General features: G+C 38.9%; 1 protein-coding gene across 4 annotated transcripts in view; it reads left to right on the top strand.

Moving 5' to 3' along the window:
* LOC132130045 (rho GTPase-activating protein 24-like) overlaps positions 1-21971 on the top strand; it is an 89630-nt gene extending 67659 nt beyond the window's left edge. For all 4 annotated transcript variants that reach the window (XM_059541645.1, XM_059541646.1, XM_059541647.1 and 1 more), the window contains 6 exons: positions 12431-12638; positions 16021-16153; positions 17944-18017; positions 18655-18776; positions 18853-19927; positions 20927-21971. In XM_059541645.1, the coding sequence (XP_059397628.1) occupies positions 12431-12638; positions 16021-16153; positions 17944-18017; positions 18655-18776; positions 18853-19927; positions 20927-21170 (1856 nt within the window). In that variant the 3' untranslated portion in view covers positions 21171-21971. The remainder of the gene's footprint in view (positions 1-12430; positions 12639-16020; positions 16154-17943; positions 18018-18654; positions 18777-18852; positions 19928-20926) is intronic.
* The last annotated feature ends 263 nt before the right edge of the window (positions 21972-22234 follow it).

Genomic DNA, 22234 nt, shown 5'->3' with positions numbered 1-22234 from the left:
AATATATTACATGCATGCACAGTTTAAGTCAGCTTTAATCACCTTTTTTGGTAATTCCATGAATTAACTGACCACGACACTGCTTGCACATAGTTTATGCGCCGCCTTTGAGCACAGGACCGTCCACGCTCGCTTAACTTGCACCTGATAATAAAGTGAAGTGGAGCGCGTGTCTGAAACGTCTCCTGTTTAGTCATTCTGTGAATGAATAAATTTACTTCTTGTCTTGAGAAAAAGTGACAGAAGCAGCAGTTGTGAGTGGGTGGCCATCCCCGCCCCAACGTAAAATGATTTGAATACGTTAAACTGGAAAAAAAAATTATCGCCTTCGTTAACGAGCAAATTTTGACACCAATATATTTATACATTTATATATATATATATTTTTTTTATTATTATTATTTATTTTTTATTTTTTTTCAAACACCGCGCCACCGGCGGTTGTTGGTCCATGACTACCGCGGTGGTAAAAATCAGCCACCGTCACAGCCCTACACGGCCTACCTGAGCATTGTTTCTGAGCATGTCCATCCCTTTATGACCACCATGTACCCATACTCTGATGGCTACTTCCAGCAGGATAATGCACCATGTCACAAAGCTCGAATCATTTCAAATTGGTCTCTTGAACATGTTCACTGTGCTAAAATAGCCCCCACAGTCACCAGAACTCAACCCAATAGAGAATCTTTGGGATGTGTTGGAATGGGAGCTTCATGCCCTGGATGTGTATCCCACTAATCTCCATCAACTGCAAGATGATATCCTATCAATATGGGCCAACATTTCTAAAGATTGCTTTCAGCACCTTGTTGAATCAATGCCATGTAGAATTAAGGCAGTTCTGAAGGCGAAAGGGGGTTAAACACAGTATTAGTATGGTGTTCCTAATAATCCTTTAGGTTAGTGTACATACTTGTTGTCAATGCGTGAGTGTGTTTGGAGGCATGCTTATTTTTTTCAGTCTACTCTCTAGGGTCAGTTTAGGGTCTTTTTTTAAGTTTGTTTTGTATCAGCATTTTTGAGGGCACCAAGCCATGTGATACAGACTGACAGCATTAAACATGGAGAGGCAACTTTACCTGCTGGGTTTGGCTTTTCTTTAAGTATTTTGTTCTTGTAAACACACAATTTCATTAAACCAATGTTTCATTACTTTACATAGTCGTTTGTAATATCCCGGGTCAGCATTTTTGTTTTGCTTGGTTTGTAATCTCGGTCTTACGCCGTCTTAACCTTTAAATGTTAATTTTATAATTGAATTTTGACAAATGGACACTTTGTTTCAACCATGTGTGGTATTTCTGTGCACATAGCCATTCATATCTCCTTGTTTACATATGTTCAGCCAAAAGAATTAAGATTTCTCAGGGATGTATCTTTTGTTTACATTTGTAGTTGTGAAAGTGACATTCTCTACCAAAGTCAGCTGATTTACCCCATAGGGCAAAGGTCACTGAATCAAACAGTGTATGATATCCCACTGTAGGGGTTCTGTGTGTTTCACGACCACTAGGGCTGTCGCGATAACCGCAATATTGTAATACCGCGCTGACAAGCAAACCGCAGAGGAAAGATAGCAACCGCAGACACCGCGGCAACCACAGTGTCGAGTTTTTTTTTTTTTTTTTTTTTTTTTTTGAGGCTGTGGCCTTATTGTTTTTTTTTTTCAATTTGTCACTGTGCATTCAATGTTATATACATTAATGATACAATATGGTTTCGACTGTAATTTTCTCGCGAGTCCGTTGTAGCTTTATGGTGCTTCGTTTGTTTTGAATAGGCCGGCTGAAACGATGGGCTCCGCTCGATCTCGTCCCAAAACCTAATGTCACGTCGCCAGTTTGGGAACATTTTGGCTTTCAACCCAATGAAAAGGACGAGCCAGCGAATATATATGAGCCGATATGCAAAATGTGCTGCAAAAAAGGTTCCTTTGACGCGGCAATAGCCTACATCTAATTTGAGGTCATCGGGACATTCTAAAACGCTTAACGTGGTTTAATGTAGGCTACCAATACAGTGATATTAACATACCAAACTCACTAAACATCATATTAATAAAGTATATTATCTACAAAAAATCAGATGATCCCTGAATATGAATTCAACGCGTTTAATAACACGTTAAGCCTTTTCCTCTCATAGAAAACCATCATAATGCTTAACGTGTTATTAAACGACTTGCATTCATAATCAGGGATCATCTGTTTTTTTTTTTTTTTTTTGTACATCGTATACTACTTTATTAGTATAATGTTTAGTGAGTTTGGTTTTTAAAAATCATTGTCATTGAGCCACATTAAGCGCTTTCTTATAACGGTTTTCTATGGGAGGAAAAGGCTTAACGTGTTATTAAACGAGTTGCATTCATATTCAGGGTTCATCTGATTTTTTTTATAGATAGTATACTTAATTAGTGTGATTTTTAGTGAGTTTGGTCTGTTAATATCACTGTCTTAGTACATTAAGCCATGTTAAGCGTTTTAGAGTGTCCCCTTTCATCCAGCGCAGCTGCCCCCTCACGCATCAGATCGCGGAGCAACATCAAAAAGAACAGCTGAGACCGGCCGACAGTTAGGAGTAGCTGAAGCCTTTGCGAAATCTGTAAAATACAGCCGTGAAAGTAACAGGCATACCTGCTGAAGTCACGGACAACCTCCGTTGTACGTTTCCGTCGTTGCAGCAAAATCAGGATAAATTAGGTATGTATATAAAAAAAAAACGGCGGTAATACCGCATATCGCGCTATTGAGCCACCCATAATAGCCGCAGGGGTAATTTCTTAACCGCGACAGCCCTAACGACCACCCAGGTGCAGTGCATGTGTCTTCCAGACTCTTCTCCTTGACCTTCGGCAGCTCCGTCTTAGACCTGATTTGAGCATGTGTGTGCAGCTGCGCAAGGTTAATAATTCATTAGGTCGCAGGCGTTGTTTATATTCACTTTAAGATGTAATTAGATTTTGACTTGTTATTTTGCAGTGTGATCACACTTCTGTCAATGAATTTATCGGCTTGCAGCAGTGACATATAAGTGTCTTCTTTGTAGTTAAAGGAGTATTGACTATTTGAAGCTGATACTCCCAATGTGATCCAAGAGTGATCACATGTTCGTTAAAAAGTTCACTTTGTCTAAACAAGGAACTCTATCAACCTACTTGTGACCTGTGGGACCAATAATGCAAGCTTTATTTTAAAATAATGCTAAATATCACCTTGTCCAGTATAAATAAAAAAACATATTAAAAAAATAATAATTATGATTGGATATTTAATAATAAATGCTATTTTATTTTATGTATGAAGAAAACCTTTTTTTAGTAATTGAAATTAAGCTGAAATAAAATAAATTACAAATATTAGATGAAAATGTTTAACAATCTTAAATGAAAATTTGAAATGTTTCCTTGGCAACTTCAATAAAATAATTTTAAATGGAAGCACTAAAATTACTAAAACTGAAATAAAAATAAATTAAATCTAAATATATAAACAACAAAAACTAATAAATATGGCAAAAGCACATAATAAAATTACTTAAAAATGACTAAGTACATACACATACACAATTACTTATAATAAAACATTAAGGGAAAATAAAAAAATAAAATTTTATAACTCAACATTTCAAAACTTACTTAATACCATAATAAACTAGTTTAGTGTATATTTAGTGTAAAACCCTAAAATAAGTTTCACATAGCCGAAGCTTTTAATACGCATTGATTTTGTAATCTTGATCGTTTTCCACATTTTAAAAAACGATTAACCGAAAAAAAAAAAAAATTTACCCAGCCCTAATACATATATTATAGTATAAAGTACTGATTATAAGGAAAGCAGAAGATGAAAACCTCTTTTGTGGAAAAAGTGTCACAAATTGCATAAACCAAGGCAATCAGGATTAGAGCTTCTCAAGTTAAAGACGTGACTTCAATCTTATATGCAGTATGTGTTTTACAGTTTTGGTCCCTATGGCATCTGACTGTGAGAATCTGATACGGGCCTTTTAATGAAGTCATAATTTGCTACTGTTGACACGTCTAATCTTTGTTAAATTAAAAACATCTAGAGCTCATTTAAATGCACATTTACTGTACTCTTTCATTGTTTGAGATGTTAATTTTGGCCTGAAGGTTTAGACAAAGAATATTCATTAAAAATGTTTTTATTATTTTTTAAAGAAGATTAAAACAGTCTCTCTGCATAATCTTTTATCAATGAACTGAAAGACCTTCTAGACTGAGAGTTAGCCTTTTGTCCCCAGCAACGTCGTTCAAATGTCCACAAAAACTCGGCGGTGTGAACAGGAATGAGGGCAGAAGGCTGGGAACAGCCACAACAGATGATTACACAGCTAAGAGCTTAGCAGCTTCTTAGCACTAACCTCGGGGGACGGAGGGGAGGGGTTGTTTTGGCCCTGTCATAGTCTCTGCTGTGAAGTACAGGTCAGGTCTGAGCTTTGCATGGATGGTTCAGTTCGTCTCCTCCCCTTCGAATCCAAACCTCCTTAAATGAGGGGAAAAACTCTGCTTCCAGAAGTACAGAAGTAGAGGACAATGAATATACAGCAGAGGTGGAAAGAGTACAAAAATATTCTACTTTTTACTTAAAATTTATTTAAAAATTTTACTTAAGTACAAGTAAAAGTACCAGTCTAAAAATCTACTCAAGTAAAAGTAAAAAGTAGCTCATTTAAAATTTACTCAGAGTAAAAATTACTTAGTTACATTTTAACAGTGGGAGGGAGTCAAAAATGGGACAGGCCAAGGGTGTCAAACTCAGTTCCTGGAGGGCCACAGTCCTGCACAGTTTAGATTTAACCCTAATTAAACACACCTGATCCAGCTAATCTAATCATTTAGGTTTATTTGAAAACTACATGATATGTGTGCTGGAGCAGGGTTAGAACTAAACTCTGCAGGGCTATGGCCCTCCAGGAACTGAGTTTGACAGCCCTGGGATAGGTCTATTAATCTCAAACTAGTTGTTTTTAATTAAAGGAATCAGTTATTTAGAATAATAAAACATTTGGACTGTTACCAGGCAAATCAGTATCAACAAACTCATCTTTTAATGCAGAGGAAATGCAGAAGATTCATTGGAAGTGGCATTTAGATGTATTACACTGTTTAGTGCAGGACAAGAATGCATTTAACCTGCAGTTACAAATGCATGAATAATGTTTTGATATACAAGACATAAAATGTTGAATACTCATTTGAAATGATAAGAAATTAATTATTTTAAAAAAATCAAAAGATACTTTAAATGTGAAATTAAAATGGCCAGTATGTGTCAGCAAGTCACTGTTAATAAGTGAGTCATTGCGATTGAACCGAATCATTTAAACGGTTGATTCATTCAGGAACGAAACACTGTCACGTTGCTCAGAGACGCAAAACTGTGCTTTGGTGGCTGTGTTTGGAATTATTTTCTGTTGTAAAATAGAGATAAAAAAGGCAATATGGTGTCTGAACGCAAGTCTCTTAATTAACTTGTTTACTGAACTGTTATATATATATATGTATGTATGTATATATTCATGATGATTTTTGGAGGAAAAGACGGCATTCTTTGTGTGATTTTGATTTAATGTATGAAATTATATAAATATAAATATATATATATATATATATATATATATAAATATATATAAATATGTGAATTTTCTGCCCCTATATCTTCAATTTTGTGATCATGCTAAATGCATTTTAGGAGACTGAATCACACAGTGAAAGAACGCACTATAAATGCACGCGCACATCATTAAAACAAAAAATATGATATTATCGCAGACGATATATATAGCACACTCCTCACCACTGTCTTTTTGGCTAATTTGTGCAAAACCTCTTGCTAAAATGTCAAAGCTTCATTTTAACCACCAATGCAACGATGCAATTATTTAGCTTACCTCTACATTCTTGCGAAGGGTTGATGTCTTGTCGAGATTTTATAAGCTGCTAGTTTGGTCTTCCTAGGCAAGTACAGTTTACACTGCATAATAGAGCATACATATGGCCAGGGGTTCACTTCATTTCCTTCGAGTTAAACTTCAGAATATGACGGGGTTTCGTTTTCAGCGGTGTCTGCACCACTAACGCCTGTTTTGTCCGTCTGCATCTTTCTTGTGATTTTAGCGCCAGTTTGCCCTCCTGCCCATTATTTACTGACGTAGTTTCCAGGGAGCGATTTTTTTTTTTTTTTTTTACTCAGTAATTAATGTGTTTTAAAATGTAGCGAAGTACAATACTTTAAACAAAATATACTTAAGTAAAAGTAAAATTACAGATTTAAAAAATTACTTTAAAAAGTATTAGTACACAAAAAAGCTACTCAATTACAGTAACGCGAGTAAATGTAATTCGTTACTTTCCACCTCTGATATACAGGGAATGGCTTCAGGGCAATCTGATGAATCTGTGGACAGAAAGGAGACATTATGAGATGAAGAGAGAGGATCAGAGGAGAGAAGACCAAAGAGACTACATGAGAAAAGTTCAAAAGGTGCAAGACTGTAACAGAGGACAAAAAGATTTGATAAAAGACCATCAAAAAAATGAAGAGACAACCTCAACCTCTTTGAGATGAGATGGGAAGACCTAAAAGGTGCAAGACTGTAATTAGAGGAGAAGATAGTTTGTAGGTAGAGCCGGTCTGCCAGCTCCTCATATTTGATAATTTTGTAGGATAAGAACTGTGCAGCAGCACAAAGAGCACTGGGTGTGAATACGTGAGGTCAGCAGAAAAGCCCTGGACAACTTGAAGATGGCATGAAGAGTGTGTGTGTCTGTTGTTAATTTAAAGGCAAAGTCAGAGAAACAATTCAGTCCAAATGTGATATTAAAGCTCTGAGGATTCTAAAACACTGTGCTTATGTAACATCTGTGTCGATTGACAGGCACTGACAATATATTAATATCAATAGGTCAATAGGTTCGGCTCGGAAGGCATAAATTAAACAGCTCAACTTTGTGGGGAAATAAATCCGTATTGAAAATAAATTGTTTGTAGAGAATAAATTTCACAGTATTCAGTTTCAATTGAATGACACCTCGTAATGACAAAAAAAAATCAATCAAATTACAATATATGAATTATGCATGGACTAATCTGGGTGCACCCAATAAATAAGTTTAGTTAGACTGCACTCGTATAACAAGTTCACAATTATAACTTTTAAATTGTTATTTAATGAATAATTATATAAATAATTATAACGGTAAATTCCCTCAGGTGCGTGATTTCACATAGAGCAGCTGTTACTACACAGAGCCGTTGTTAACTGAGAAGATGTGCAAATAAACGCTGAAATGAACGTTGATTTGCGCATCACGTGGTGGGGCGGGACTTCAACATAAACCTCACTTAATTGGACAGTCATTAAAATGTCGAATCATCACACTAGCATACGTTTCACTTTGATTTTATAATTTCTTGCACTTTTATTATTAGTATTATTTCTGGTTAGTTTATTATTTTAACACTCTTTCATTTATTCCTTATTTTATAATAACTTTAAATTATACAGGGTTACACAGATCCAGGCTTGAGAAACGTTACCATGTTACCATGGTTCCCTGAGTGGGAACGAGACACTGCATTCTCTAGGGGTCGCTTTGGGGAACACCTCGTCGTGAACCATGTCTGAAGCATACTTTGAAAAACGCCAACGTGTTGGCTGGCGACAGCCTCTGACGTCACTACCGGCGCGACTATAAATACGCACCCGTAGGACCCGTCACTTATCTTCTTCGTGAAACTTGCATCCGAAGCATGGCAGGGAGCTAGAGGAAGCAGTGTCTCGTTCCCTCTCAGGGAACCATGGTTCCATTCGTAACCTGAGAAGTTCCCTGTCAAGGGAACTTCGAACTGCGTCCTCTAGGGGTCGCTTTGGGGAACAGTATACCCATGCCGCCATGCTGAGGGGAGTGCAGGCCAGAATCATGGCAAACACTTAGTACCAACTCTACCATTTCACTGCAAGTCGCCCCTGGGATGGTTAGACGGCTGTCTATGACATTATCCCTTACGGCCAAAGGCCTAAGCTACATACCCAACTTACCTGTAGGGACTCGGCCCGGGGTAGAGCTGAAGGCTTGGAATCACGAAAGATTCCTTTAAAGGGATACGGCTAAGAACCTAGCATGTTCTTTACCAAGTCTTGCCTGTCACACAGGGGCTACCGCTAGCTTTCGCAAAAACCTGCCGAAAGAGCTGTCTCAACAGTTCTCTAGTAGCAACGCCCTGTTTTAGATAGGTATCAGAGGATACCTGGGTGGAGTGGCACCCAAGATGAACGGGGCTTTAACCGACGCAAGAAAGGGCACCTGCTATATTTGGGACAACAGTCGCGACCTTAAATTGCTTGCACAAAAATTTGTTTGTTCATTTAAACCATTATGCGCAGAGAACGTGAGGGTGAGAGAGTGTGAGGTCTGCAGTCTTGGCCATTAGTTGATTTCCTTGTTTTTGTGTAGGTAATACGTTGTCATATATGTTTAAACTTAAATAGACTATCTATACAAGTAGTTATTCTCTTTGTATTATTTTTGCCTGTTATTGACGTAATGCGCGTCATTGACAACATGCGCAACCAGATGTTCGAATAGTTCGAATATTCGTGTATTTTTTAGAGGGAATATTCGAACGTCAATTTTGACAGCCCTAACGCTCATAGGCGACCCTTTTTCTTTTGGAAAAGGGGAGCGATGCTAAACTACCACGAGAATTGCCCAAACAGCCCCTCATGTTGAGAGAAGCAATGCTTGAGGTGTATAACAAATACACACTGGCTGAATGAAGCCCAATGAACCCAGGGCTAATCATCTTAAGAAAGGGAACGAAGCGGAGCGCGTAACCCCTACCGTACAGGATTTCAGAGTCTTGCGTGCACACTTACCACTTACGTGGATTTCAGAAAGTGCGCAGAGTCTTGCGTGCACACTTACCACTTACGTGGATTTCAGACAGTGCACAAAGTGTTCACGTGCACACTGACCACCATGTGGTTTTGAGAAAGTACACAGGCTTAGCTTGTGTACTGAAAGGTTCCTAAGCATTGCAGAGGCGCTGGATCGCACGGGAGAGGCCAGATCTAATTTTCCAAACCTCAAGCGAGGGGAGCATCACCTGAGGAAGTACATACAGAAAGACTTACGTAACTACCACCTCCACCTTCCCATTGGACATCGCTAAGCGGCCAGGAGGCCCCTCAGGGTGACCTGGCCGGACATCCTGCCGGATGCGCCAAGCAGCCAGATGGCCCCTTAGGGTGACCTGGCCGGACATCCATGAAATTCCCTGCAGTGCTGCAAGGAAATTCACAGAGTTTGTTAGTAGACATATAACCACCAGCAATATAACACCCATAAGCAGATAAAGTAAGGGTTACATACTCACCCACCCTCCTGTACCGGAGTCCCGCTTACAGGGCGCCCCCTTTTGGTCCGGACCATCAGTAAGGTGGTTACTATGAATAAAGGACCAACCAAAAACATCATAGGTCCAGCATAGGAGACTGTTATGTGAGAAATTTTCCACCTAACCTCAATCAGTTGGAGAGCTGGTGGTTACAGGGGAATTAGGCAGGGGAGGATAAAAGCAGAAGTTAAAAACATCCAAAGGAAGTGAGTAACTACTTAGGTATCGCTCCGATCCGCACGAGAACGCTGCCTCGTCTGAATCACATCCCTCAGGTCCTGCTTACCTCTTCGTGACCCACGATTCCTCTTGCCCCTGCCCTTAGGCGGGGGAGGAGCGCGAGCCGCAACACTAGCCTTCTGTGCCCGTCTTTGATCCTCAGATTGAGATGGGCCAGGACCCATTTGTTGTTCAGGCTCAGACCTGGACCTTCGTGGAATGAAGGATTTAAAGGCAGCTGAGCGCGCCCTTGCCTCCCTGAACTTTTCGACCACCATCTTGACGGAGGTACCGAAAAGCTCAGAAGGCGAGACCGGAGCATCGAGAAGAAACCCCCTTTCTTCCCTCCCGATGTCTGCCAGGTTCACCCACAGATGTCTCTCCATTACCACCATGGCCACCATAGACCTACCCATGGCGGAGGCGGCCTGCTTGGTAGCACGGAGAGAGAGGTCTGTGGTGCGGCGCAGCTCAGCTACCTGGTCAGCTGAAAGGCCCTCGCTTGTATCCAGGTCCTTCAGCAGGTCAGCCTGGTAAGCCTGAAGCACTGCCATCGTGTGCAGCAAAGCCACAGCCTGACCTGCTGCTGCATATGCTTTACCATTTAAGCGGGATGTATCCTGGAGGGGCTTAGATGGCAAAGAGGGAGATTTAAGAGAGGATGTTTCCCCCACAGAGATAGCTAGCCAGCGTCTCTTCTACAGGGGGCATCCTCTCATAGCCGTTTTCGTGCATGCCCTCGATATTAGCATAACTCGTATGTTGAAACCGATGGATGCGAGAGGAAAACGGCCTCTTCTTTTCCTTTTCGACTTCTGCATGTAAGTCAGGCAAGAATGGAAGGCTCACCTGGGCTGGAGGGCTATGGTCAGACAAATAACGCTCATCGAGGCGACCTCCCGGCGTCACTTTTCAGGCACGCTTCCATGGCAAGTTTAATTTTGCCGTGGCGCAATCCACAACCTCTAACAGCTCCCCATACGCAGGGCAGGAGGATTGAGAAGGCTCAGCCTCAGCTTCTTCGCCACTCTCAGATATCTCCTGCTCTTTCTGGGTAGAACCCAGCAGAGCACTAACTTCAGTATCAGAATGGGTTAATGACAACGCATCTTCCTCCTGAAGTTCACTCTCGTTTGCTGCCAAAGAGTGTGAAAGGAAAAGTCCCCCTCTACACTCCTCAGTGAGATCCACCTGTGATCCCCATGAGCTCATTCTCCTCTGTGCCTCGGCAACGGCAGGTCCTGAGCCGCGGGAACCAGATGGCTGTCCCTCTTTCCTCGAAAAGAGAGACAAACGAGAGCGGAACTTTTTCCCAGAAAAACGCTCGCAGTGCACGCAGATTGCCCCCTCAAGGACATCGCGCGCGTGCTCTTCGGCCAAACAAGAGACGCAAAGGCAAAGACTGTGTGTGTCATCAGGTGTCAAATAACGCTGACATGGATGCACACACTGTTTAAACGCCTTGCTAGTGGATGCCATGATAACAATGATAGATCGCTCTTACCATTTTGGTCGTTTCTCAGATGCACGCTTCAAACAAAACAGTCAATGAAGATGAAGAAGATAAGTGACGGGTCCTACGGGCGCGTATTTAAAGTTGTGCCGGTAGTGACGTCAGAGGCTGTCGCCAGCCAACACGTTGGCGTTTTTCAAAGTATGCTTCAGACATGGGTCACGACGAGGTGTTCCCCAAAGCGACCCCTAGAGGACGCAGTTCGAAGTTCCCTTGACAGGGAAGCAAAACTATCTGCTGTACATGAGTCAAGACATTTAGCTTTCATTATTTCGAGGTCCAGTTGAGATCCAGCTATGGATCTTCTCAAAGTTCCCAAAGCTTTTTCCCATGACTTTGATTGAAGGAAACTCTAAAATCACTAGCCAAGAACATTTGGATGATTTTCCAGCAGTAGTGTGATTGTAAGCCACTTTGGATTTATTGTTGAAGATGCTCAGAGGCAGACAGTTTGGATGCACCTTCTTGCATCCATTATTTTACTACAGTTTCATGCACAGAAAGTTCTTCCGTAAAGTTAGAAGTTACATTAGCTTCAAACATGGTGAGTCAGACTTTCTTTTGAATGGGAATATTCAAAGAAAATGTGAAATATTGTTTCTCTTATCTCTCCAACCTCTTTTTCCTCTCCATCAGCTTAGGCAGGAAAGGGTGGCAAAACCCTTCCTGTCTTCTAGGCTTAGTTGAGTTTGTACCATCTCGTACCACATGTCTGTGTCCAGAGACCCGGAAAGCACCACCGATCCAAAGCTTCCAGGAAGTCTGGCCTAATCCCTGCTCATATGCATGCCACATGTGAATCACGCTTGTTTTCAGCCCGACTGATGCAGACAAAAGAACAGGGCAGGAGAGGAAGTGTGCGATTTTCTTCTCAGAGAGCGTGACTTGAAAGAATAGCTTAAATCAGGCTTCTTTAACAGGTCTCTCCTCACCTTTGTCTACATACAAGAATAGAGGAATCAATTGTTTTTCAACATGTCTTTCCACTTAAGTTAAAACTATTTTTAAGGCTCTAAAAGATTTGCTTACTTAAATTTTCAATAAAATATAAAATATGATAATAACCACCAAAAATATACACATGTAATTTAGGTCTTTCAATTTAATGCATTAATAAGATAACTAGTTAAGTAAAATGAAATGAAATTAAAATAAATCAAATGATTTCAATTTATCAGCAGGGGTATTACAAAGTTATTGTGTAAAATAATCAGAATGTTCCTAAATCTTAGCTTATCTGATCCTTATGAATTATGGGTTTGTATTTCAGGAATCTTTGGTCAGAAGTTGGAAGAGACGGTTCGATATGAACGTCGTTATGGCAACAAGATGGCGCCCATGCTGGTGGAGCAGTGTGTGGACTTCATCCGCCACAGGGGTTTACGAGAAGAAGGGCTCTTCCGTTTGCCTGGACAAGCCAACCTCGTCAAAGAGCTTCAGGATGCTTTCGACTGTGGAGAGAAGCCGTCTTTTGATTGGTACTTGCACTTACAGTCTCTGTTATAAATATGAAAGGATTCTGCAAGAATACAAACAGGCACAACTTCAAATCTTCTAAATAATGTTATTCAGATCCAGATTTTCTGTATAATTTCTCTTGCCTTCCTTATCATCTCTCCAGTGTCTCTGTTCCAGTTTCTTTGTCTCAGGAACATTCACATTGAGTAAAATAAATACAATAGTCATGGAGGATTTCAATGAGGATTTGGTTGTAAATAGATGAGCTGGGAGCTAAAATGCACATAATGCTGCAATCTTTCATTCTACTGCTGAAAGAAACATCTTAGATCTGCATGAATTTCCATGTGCTGGTTTGTTGCTGGTCTCATTTGAACCATTGGGGTCTTTCTGATGAAGCTGTTAACCAAAATGCCACACATGCTGGAGATTCCTGTAGCTCAAACAGTAAAATGTGACGCTAGCAACACTAAGGTCATTGATTGGAAGGGAATGTAGGAACTGATACACTACAATTCAGAAGTTTAGGGTCAAGGATGCATAAATTGATCAAATGTGGCAGTAAAGATTTACACAAGATTTCTATTTCAAATAAATGCTGTTCTTTTAAATTTTATATTCATCAAATAATTCTGAAAATGGTAGTGTGTAACTTGAATACAGTGTAAGTCACTTTAGATAAACTCTTCTACTAAATGCATACATGTAAATTCATCTGGCATAGAAGTGCCATATAATGCCCAAAATGTGTCCTCATTAAATCCAGAGTTTACTCTGGCTCCAGTGACAAATCAAAGCAAAACAGCTTTGTTTAGAGCCTATGAAGCTTGTTCGACATACTTTCACTTCATATTAAAACCCATAAGTGTGCCATCTTTTGATAAAAATAGATTTGCTTTCTTCTCAGATGTCTGACATTATAATGAAGCAGAATTTAAACTTGGAATATTCACAGAAATATATATATATATGGGGAAATTCACATTTATATATTAACCAGACAAATCCTTCCTTTTTTATTTTGTCTTTTTCTCCCTTTATCAGAAGTTTTTCCAAATACATGCTTCTCTCTATGGAGTTTTTCAAATGACCCATTTACCATTTAGGAGATGTTTATCCATTATTCGCCTGAAAGGGAAAGCATATTTTCCATTTTATGCTAATGTCCCCTCACATTACAAATGTAGACGTTGGACACTTTCTCTCTCTGAAAAAGCTTTCTCTGCACTATAATAATACCTAATATAACATAATACCAAATGCAGCAGATAACACCAGCAGATGCTTCCCAGTTTATTTACAGATTTAAGCTGGCTGTCAGGGCTCCACAATCATGTTGTTGGGAAGAGAAATGACAGGGAAAGCACACTGCATATTTAACACTGTTCATATTTAGAACTTACTGGTGTCTGATTCAAGGTTATAATTATAAAGGGTCAATACACAGCATATGCATTTGATGGTTACTTTATACACATGCCTGCTATTCCTATCCAGCCCACCCGGGAAGTGTCAATAAATCCAGCTTGTTATGGGATTGTCACAAGCCCAGGTCCTCTATAAGGCATTTACCAGACTGATCAGTGATGTGCTAGTGCTTTCTTTGATTTACAACCCGAATTCCGGAAAAGTTGGGACGTTTTTTAAATTTTAATAAAATGAAAACTAAAAGACTTTCAAATCACATGAGCCAATATTTTATTCACAATAGAACATAGATAACATAGCAAATGTTTAAACTGAGAAAGTTTACAATTTTATGCACAAAATGAGCTCATTTCAATTTTGATTTCTGCTACAGGTCTCAAAATAGTTGGGACGGGGCATGTTTACCATGGTGTAGCATCTCCTTTTCTTTTCAAAACAGTTTGAAGACGTCTGGGCATTGAGGCTATGAGTTGCTGGAGTTTTGCTGTTGGAATTTGGTCCCATTCTTGCCTTATATAGATTTCCAGCTGCTGAAGAGTTCGTGGTCGTCTTTGACGTATTTTTCGTTTAATGATGCACCAAATGTTCTCTATAGGTGAAAGATCTGGACTGCAGGCAGGCCAGGTTAGCACCCGGACTCTTCTACGACGAAGCCATGCTGTTGTTATAGCTGCAGTATGTGGTTTTGCATTGTCCTGCTGAAATAAACAAGGCCTTCCCTGAAATAGACGTTGTTTGGAGGGAAGCATATGTTGCTCTAAAACCTTTATATACCTTTCAGCATTCACAGAGCCTTCCAAAACATGCAAGCTGCCCATACCGTATGCACTTATGCACCCCCATACCATCAGAGATGCTGGCTTTTGAACTGAACGCTGATAACATGCTGGAAGGTCTCCCTCCTCTTTAGCCCGGAGGACACGGCGTCCGTGATTTCCAACAAGAATGTCAAATTTGGACTCGTCTGACCATAAAACACTATTCCACTTTGAAATAGTCCATTTTAAATGAGCCTTGGCCCACAGGACACGACGGCGCTTCTGGACCATGTTCACATATGGCTTCCTTTTTGCATGATAGAGCTTTAGTTGGCATCTGCTGATGGCACGGCGGATTGTGTTTACCGACAGTGGTATCTGAAAGTATTCCTGGGCCCATTTAGTAATGTCATTGACACAATCATGCCGATGAGTGATGCAGTGTCGTCTGAGAGCCCGAAGACCACGGGCATCCAATAAAGGTCTCCGGCCTTGTCCCTTACGCACAGAGATTTCTCCAGTTTCTCTGAATCTTTTGATGATGTTATGCACTGTAGATGATGAGATTTGCAAAGCCTTTGCAATTTGACGTTGAAGAACATTATTTTTAAAGTTTTCCACAATTTTTTTTACGCAGTCTTTCACAGATTGGAGAGCCTCTGCCCATCTTTACTTCTGAGAGACTCTGCTTCTCTAAGACAAAGCTTTTATAGCTAATCATGTTACAGACCTGATATCAATTAACTTAATTAATCACTAGATGTTCTCCCAGCTGAATCTTTTCAAAACTGCTTGCTTTTTTAGCCATTTGTTGCCCCCGTGCCAACTTTTTTGAGACCTGTAGCAGGCATTAAATTTTAAATGAGCTAATTAAGTGGATAAAAGTGTAAAATTTCTCAGTTTAAACATTTGCTACGTTATCTATGTTCTATTGTGAATAAAATATTGGCTCATGTGATTTGAAATTCCTTTAGTTTTCATTTTATTAAAATTTAAAAAACGTCCCAACTTTTCCGGAATTCGGGTTGTACAGTAGTACCAGCTTCTTGTTACTCATCATTACATTCACTGGGATACCGACACAGGGATGCCAACAATCTGTAATTTAAAGTATCCTACACTGTTTTTAGTCACTTTATGCTTCTAGATTTTCATTCCATGAGTCATTTATGATCTTTTATATTGATATGCCTATTCTTTCCCTCTTTCTCTGCAGTAACACAGACGTTCACACCGTGGCATCATTGTTGAAGCTGTATTTAAGAGAGCTGCCTGAGCCAGTCATCCCGTTCTGTAAATACGAAGAGTTTCTGGCCTGCACCAAACTCCTCAGCAAAGACCAGGATGCAGTGAGTTGATTCTTGTTGACCAGCACATTGCAAGCAAACAGTCCTGTTCTATATACTTTTTGGTGGTAGCATGTCTTTTTATTCAAGGGTGCAGTAGTTTTCTGTCATTAATAATGGAAGTTATCATATGTATATACTACAGTGTTTGTTTGGGGTGGGTAATGTTTTTTTAATGGTGGTGCTTCTTATGCTCATCAAGCATGCCTTTATTTAATCAAAAATGCAGTAAAAACAGTAAAATTGTGAAATATTATTAGAATCTAAAAAATATATATTTTGTATTTTATTATATTTTGAAATGTAATTTATTCCTGTAATGCAAAGCTGAATTTTCAGCATCATTAATCCAGTGTGACATCATCCTTCAGAAATCATTCTAATATTCTGATTTGCAGCTAAAGAATAAACAAATATTGAGCTGCTTAATATTTTTGTGCAAAAAGGGTATTTTTGTAATACTTTTATTTAGGATACTTGATTAAACTTGATTAATAGAATGTTTAAAGTTACAGCATTTATTTGAAACAGAATTTTTTTGTAACATTATAATTATTGTCACTTTTGATCAATTGAAAGATGAACTAAGTTTCTCAACAAGTTTACATAAAGTTGACTGTTTAAAGAGGGATATTAAAATAAAATAAGGCAAATTAGGCCTGAACTAAGGGACTGTAGCTCTGGTTCTGTTGTTGTTTTTCATTTAGTATTTTACAAGACGTGGGTTAACAGCCCAGATCTTTAACTAAGCTACACTATTCATAAAGTTAACAGACTGAATAAAATGAAATTTTATTAATAAAAAGAATGTTATATATATGAACCTCACTGTAGACTCAAAATATTGTTGAACTTTTTGGCTCTTGCTATTTCTTACCTTTTGTTTGAGTTTGGTTCCCACCAGAAGGCCGAGAGAATGGCATATGACTCATCTCATTATTCTCCTGCAGTCGTCTTTCATCTCGCATACTTCAGTGCCTCACTTTCGCTGACCCTGAGGAACGGAAACAGCCTTATTCTGACTTTCAAGTTAAACTTTTACCTCGCTTGAATAACTGGTGTGTCCAGCCAGTGCCTTTTGAATTGTTTCAGGATAGAATCTGTGTCTTGCAACACTGAATTAAATTTACTGCCCTGAGATTTTAATTGAAATTCATGCCTTTGAAAGTCCCTCGAGTGCGGTACACGTAAAGAATCGTGGTACCATGTCAAATGAAGCAGAAGGCTTTACTAGATCCATTTGTTTTTGAGAAATAGCTTTCAATGTGGTGCAGTAAAGTCATTTTCATCAGAGAGAGCCTGCATGGAAAAGACATATCGACCATGATAAAAACAGATCTGGAATGGAGCGCATCATTTAATCTAGACCATCATCAATTGTTAAACTCACTGAACCATGCCTAGACAGATAGGGTACTGTAGTAATAATGAAATTAATTGCATTATGAATATTTAAAGTCAATTAGGAAGAGTTCAACAGACTTTTAAAAGCAATGGGACAAGTTAAAATGTCTTTTGAATCAATGCGTGTTTTAATCATGTATATTAGTCCAGATCATTTAAAATTGAATTACTATAATCAGTTTAAACTAATGCATACATTTGCATCAGTGTTGGGGAAAGTTACTTTTAAAAGTAATGCATTACAATATTGCGTTACTCCCTAAAAACGAATTACGTTACTTTTTATTGCGTTACTTGTAATCCGTTACCCCCAACACTGATTTGCATTTCTTTTTATCCAAGATTTGTTTTTCATTTTTATTTCTTTTTTTTCATCTGTTTTTGTGCAGGGAATGAAGGAATTAAGAAAGCAAGTAGAAGGTCTACCTACAGTAAACTACAATCTGCTTAAATACATATGCAAGTAGGTGATTTTGTATTCTATTCCATTCAGTTGTGGCTTATCACAAAATGTCATAGTTCTGTGCACTTGTGGTGGGATTTTTTTTTAGTGACTCTGCAGGATAAAGTGAGTCACACAGTTGATTCATTCAAAAACATTGATGCATTCAGGAACAAAATAAGTGGCTGTCTGTGAGTCCCTGAATCAATCCATTGAGTAATTTCATTCAAAAACATTGATTCATTTGGGAATCAGGAAAAAAGTGACTGTCTTTGAGTGAGTCATTGAGTCTGTTCACTCAGTCGCTTCATTCCAAAACGCTGATGCATTCAGGAATTAAATAAGTAACTGTGTTTGAAAAAAAACTTGCTTGTGATCTTATGTTAAATTACTTTTGTGTTATTTTAATTGCATGAAATTAATTTTACGTTTAAGTTTTTTTTTGCACAGGTCTCAAGCTTCTCATTCATTTGTTATCAATTTTGTTATGTGCATCGATCAAGTATCATTTGTAAATAAATAAATAGGCCCACCACTTGATTTTCAGTTCCTATTATGGATTATCTAATTACATTTTTTTCTCTACACATTCAACTTTGTACATACAGTTTCTGAAATCTCTGAAGCTGTAATGTTACGACCCTTCTTTCTTGTCCAGGTTTTTGGATGAAGTTCAGTCCTACTCAGGTGTGAATAAAATGAGTGTACAGAATCTGGCTACAGTCTTTGGGCCAAATATTCTGAGGCCAAAGGTTGAGGACCCAGTGACTATAATGGAAGGTAGGTCCATATCTCTCTGAAATCTCTGAATCATGATTTTTTTTCAGTGTTTGAGTGATCTGTTTGTCATGTGCAGGCACAGCACTGGTTCAGCAGCTGATGGCTGCTCTGATCGGTCAGCATGATGTTCTTTTCCCACCCGATGAGGACCACAGTAGCACCCTGGAACTGGTTAATAATAACAACAATGAGACTCAGAAACGACCTACGAATGGTCAGCTACAAAACAAAGAGAACAATAACACCAGTGGTGTGCGACAGTGCACTTGGGACGCACCAGAATCACCCAGCCGGGTTCCTCTGGACAACGGCTCTCCCCGTTCGGGCAGCCCACGTAATGGTTTTACAGGACAGCGTTTTGAGGTGGCCCGCAGTCCGCCACTAGCAGTGAAAAAGAACCCAGCGTTTTGCAAAGGGAGCGGGATTGTCACCAACGGATCATTCAGCTCGTCATCGTCATCCTTAGGTGACACCAATCAGGAGAAAAGTCAGGCTCTAGCAAACATGGGAACCCTTCATGCCCGTCGGACGGGTGCGATAAAAGGCTCGGGCACCAAAATGGGCGTCCAGAATAGCATCGTTCGAATGGGCGTATCCAGCACAGACGTGACAAATGGGACTCTAAATGGACGGAATGGACTATGGGTTCCCAACGGTCATGCCACGATGCGCGAGGCTAAAAGTCGAGACGCAGAGCACCAGCAGAACCGCCTGTCCACGTACGACAACGTCCACATCCATCAACAGCAGATGACACAGCCCTGTTTGAGCAGCAGCTGTGAGGACAAACAGAGCTTGGATAGCGCCACATGGTCCACCTCGTCTTGCGAGATCTCCCTTCCCGGAAACTCGACTTCTTGCCGCTCCTCCACAACCACGTGCCCAGAGCAGGACTTCTTTGGCAACAACTTTGAGGATCCTTTGTTGGATGGGCCAGTACAGGCGGACAGCGGACCGGCGGTTGATGATAGGGAGCAGCGGACCAGTAACAATGGAGGCCGGGGAAGCAGAGGAACCAGCAGCAGCGATAACAGCGAAACCTTTGCCATTACAAATGGACCGACCAACCACAGTGCACTGCATAGCCTGGTGGCCAGTCTCAAACAGGAAATGCTCAAGCAGAAGAGTGAATACGAGGCAAGAATTAAGAGGTAAGAGTCATGTTCAACCAAAAATTTACCTTTCAGAGTTTTAGTGACATTAAACATGAGTAGAAAATAAAACAAATGAAAATCTCATGGAAAATCTCTGAATGTTTGCTACCCGCATTCCTTCTTACAACAAATCAGTTTGCATTTATGTAATTTATAAGGAAACGATAGGAGAAAATTTAAATAAAATGAGGGAAAAACCAACAAAATAAATAAAAGAAACTAAAACAAACAAAAAAAATTACATAAACTCAGACACACACACACGCTCAGTATGGCGTGAACATAAGATGTGGAAAATATTTGACCATTGTTCTTTCTTCCCTGTTGCTTTTTTGGATAATGTATCACTGCAAAAACAAATTTCATTCTTCACCAATTTTTTCTTCAATTTTCTTCATCAGAAATAAAATAATTAACCTAGCTATATAAAGAGGAATAAAAAATAAAATAAAAATCAATGGAATAGAGTCACCTAAAATAAAAATAAATAAAAATTAAAATAATAATAATAATAATAATAAAAGTGTAATTATGTAAATGTAATTACAAAATAATTTTTTTATTATTTATTTATTTAGTTATTTTTAATAAAATGAACAAAATATTTTGTACTTATTTTTAATAAAATGGGGGAAAATACTTATTTTTTAATATAATTGGGTGAAAATACTTATTTTTAATAAAATAAAATAAAAATTATATATTTAAAAATATATTTTTTATTAAACTGAAGAAAAAAAATACTTTTAACAAAATAAAAATATTTTTACTTATTTAAAAAAAAAAAAAAAACAGACCAGAAGATTTTCAGTGATTAAATGAATTTATCTGTTCCTCACAATGATTGTACAACAAGTTTGTACAAGATTGTACAAGTTTTTATTTATTTATTGGTGCCCGACGATAGAATTAACTTTTACCTAAATCACACCGTCTTGTTAAACTATCACAGTATTAAAAGGTGTATTCATCCACCTTTTCCCATCTTCCCTCTAGTCTGGAACTTCGGAATCTAGAGTTGGAGACGGTGATGGCGAATCTACACGAAGAGATTGACCAGGAGAAGAAGAAATACACCATGGTGGAGATCAAGCTGAGAAACGCAGAGCGAGCCAAGGATGACGCTGAAAAGAGAAACGAGATGTTGCAGAAAGAGATGGAGCAGTTCTTTTCCACCTTCGGAGACCTGACCGCAGAACCGCGACGGCCCGACAGAGCCAACACCATCTGGATCCAGTGAGCCATTAACATTTCTCAACAACCAGTCGTGTTACATTGCATGGGCTTGAGTTCAGACAGAACGTGACTTAATCAACCTTCACAGCATCTTTGCACATTCGGTGCAAAAGTTCGACACGTTGAGTGAAGCCCACTGAGCCAAAATTTTCAGAACTGAAGGTGGACCAGTTTTTGGATTGAACCAGTTGGATCATGAAAAGGGATGATGGGATGATGCAGTTTGGATGTTAAGGTGAGATGTTTGTCAAAATGAAAAGAAGGTGACTCTGAGTAATGACCTGAGAGTGAACAGCAAGAGGAACTCTTGACAATTGTGGTTGTCAAGAGTTTTGAATGAATGAATTACATGAATGAACATTGAGTTTTAGATGATGGAAAACTCCTGAAGGAAGACAGAGGCACGAATGTCACTCGTATTTCTTCTTGTGATCCAACCAAATGTGTCCTTGAGCTGTCATGTATCCTCTTGTGTACATAAACAATGTTAAAAATTCCAAGATGATAAACAAATGTCTGTATAAATGCAAATTAGTGTTTAATGTATGTACTGATATTTAAACAGAGAATTCTCAATGTGTTACGTATACATTTTATATCAAGGCTTTTCCTTGCACTTAAAGCATACGAGTTGCTATGTTGTTTTTCAGTGGGGTACGATATGAGATGTGGCAAATTTTTCAATATCAGTCTTGCCTGTTGCTTTTTTGCATAATTTATCACTGCAAATAAAACATTTTCTTCATCAGTATTTAAAAAGAATATATTTTTAAACATAAATCTAACAGTTTGGGGTGGGTTTTGCTTAAAACAATTAAAAAAAAATTGGCCAATGGGGTGTATATATATATACACACACACAAACTCTCTTGATGTTATATATATGTTATATATATAAGGTGTTTTTAGTTAGGAAAAAAAGTAAAACAAATATTGATGAAGAATCAGATTTTTTGAAGTGCCACAGTGTTCTCCACATGACCAAAACCAAGTAGACAAGGAGAGCTGTAAATACTTGTGAAAACAGGGCAAGTGCTCAGCCTGTCTTTGCCGTTTGTGCATGTCACA

Source organism: Carassius carassius, chromosome 47 (genome assembly GCF_963082965.1).
Source record: "Carassius carassius chromosome 47, fCarCar2.1, whole genome shotgun sequence".
NCBI lineage: Eukaryota > Metazoa > Chordata > Actinopteri > Cypriniformes > Cyprinidae > Carassius > Carassius carassius.
Note: the sequence above shows the minus strand (reverse complement) of the source record. Positions and strands in the feature narration are given on the sequence as shown.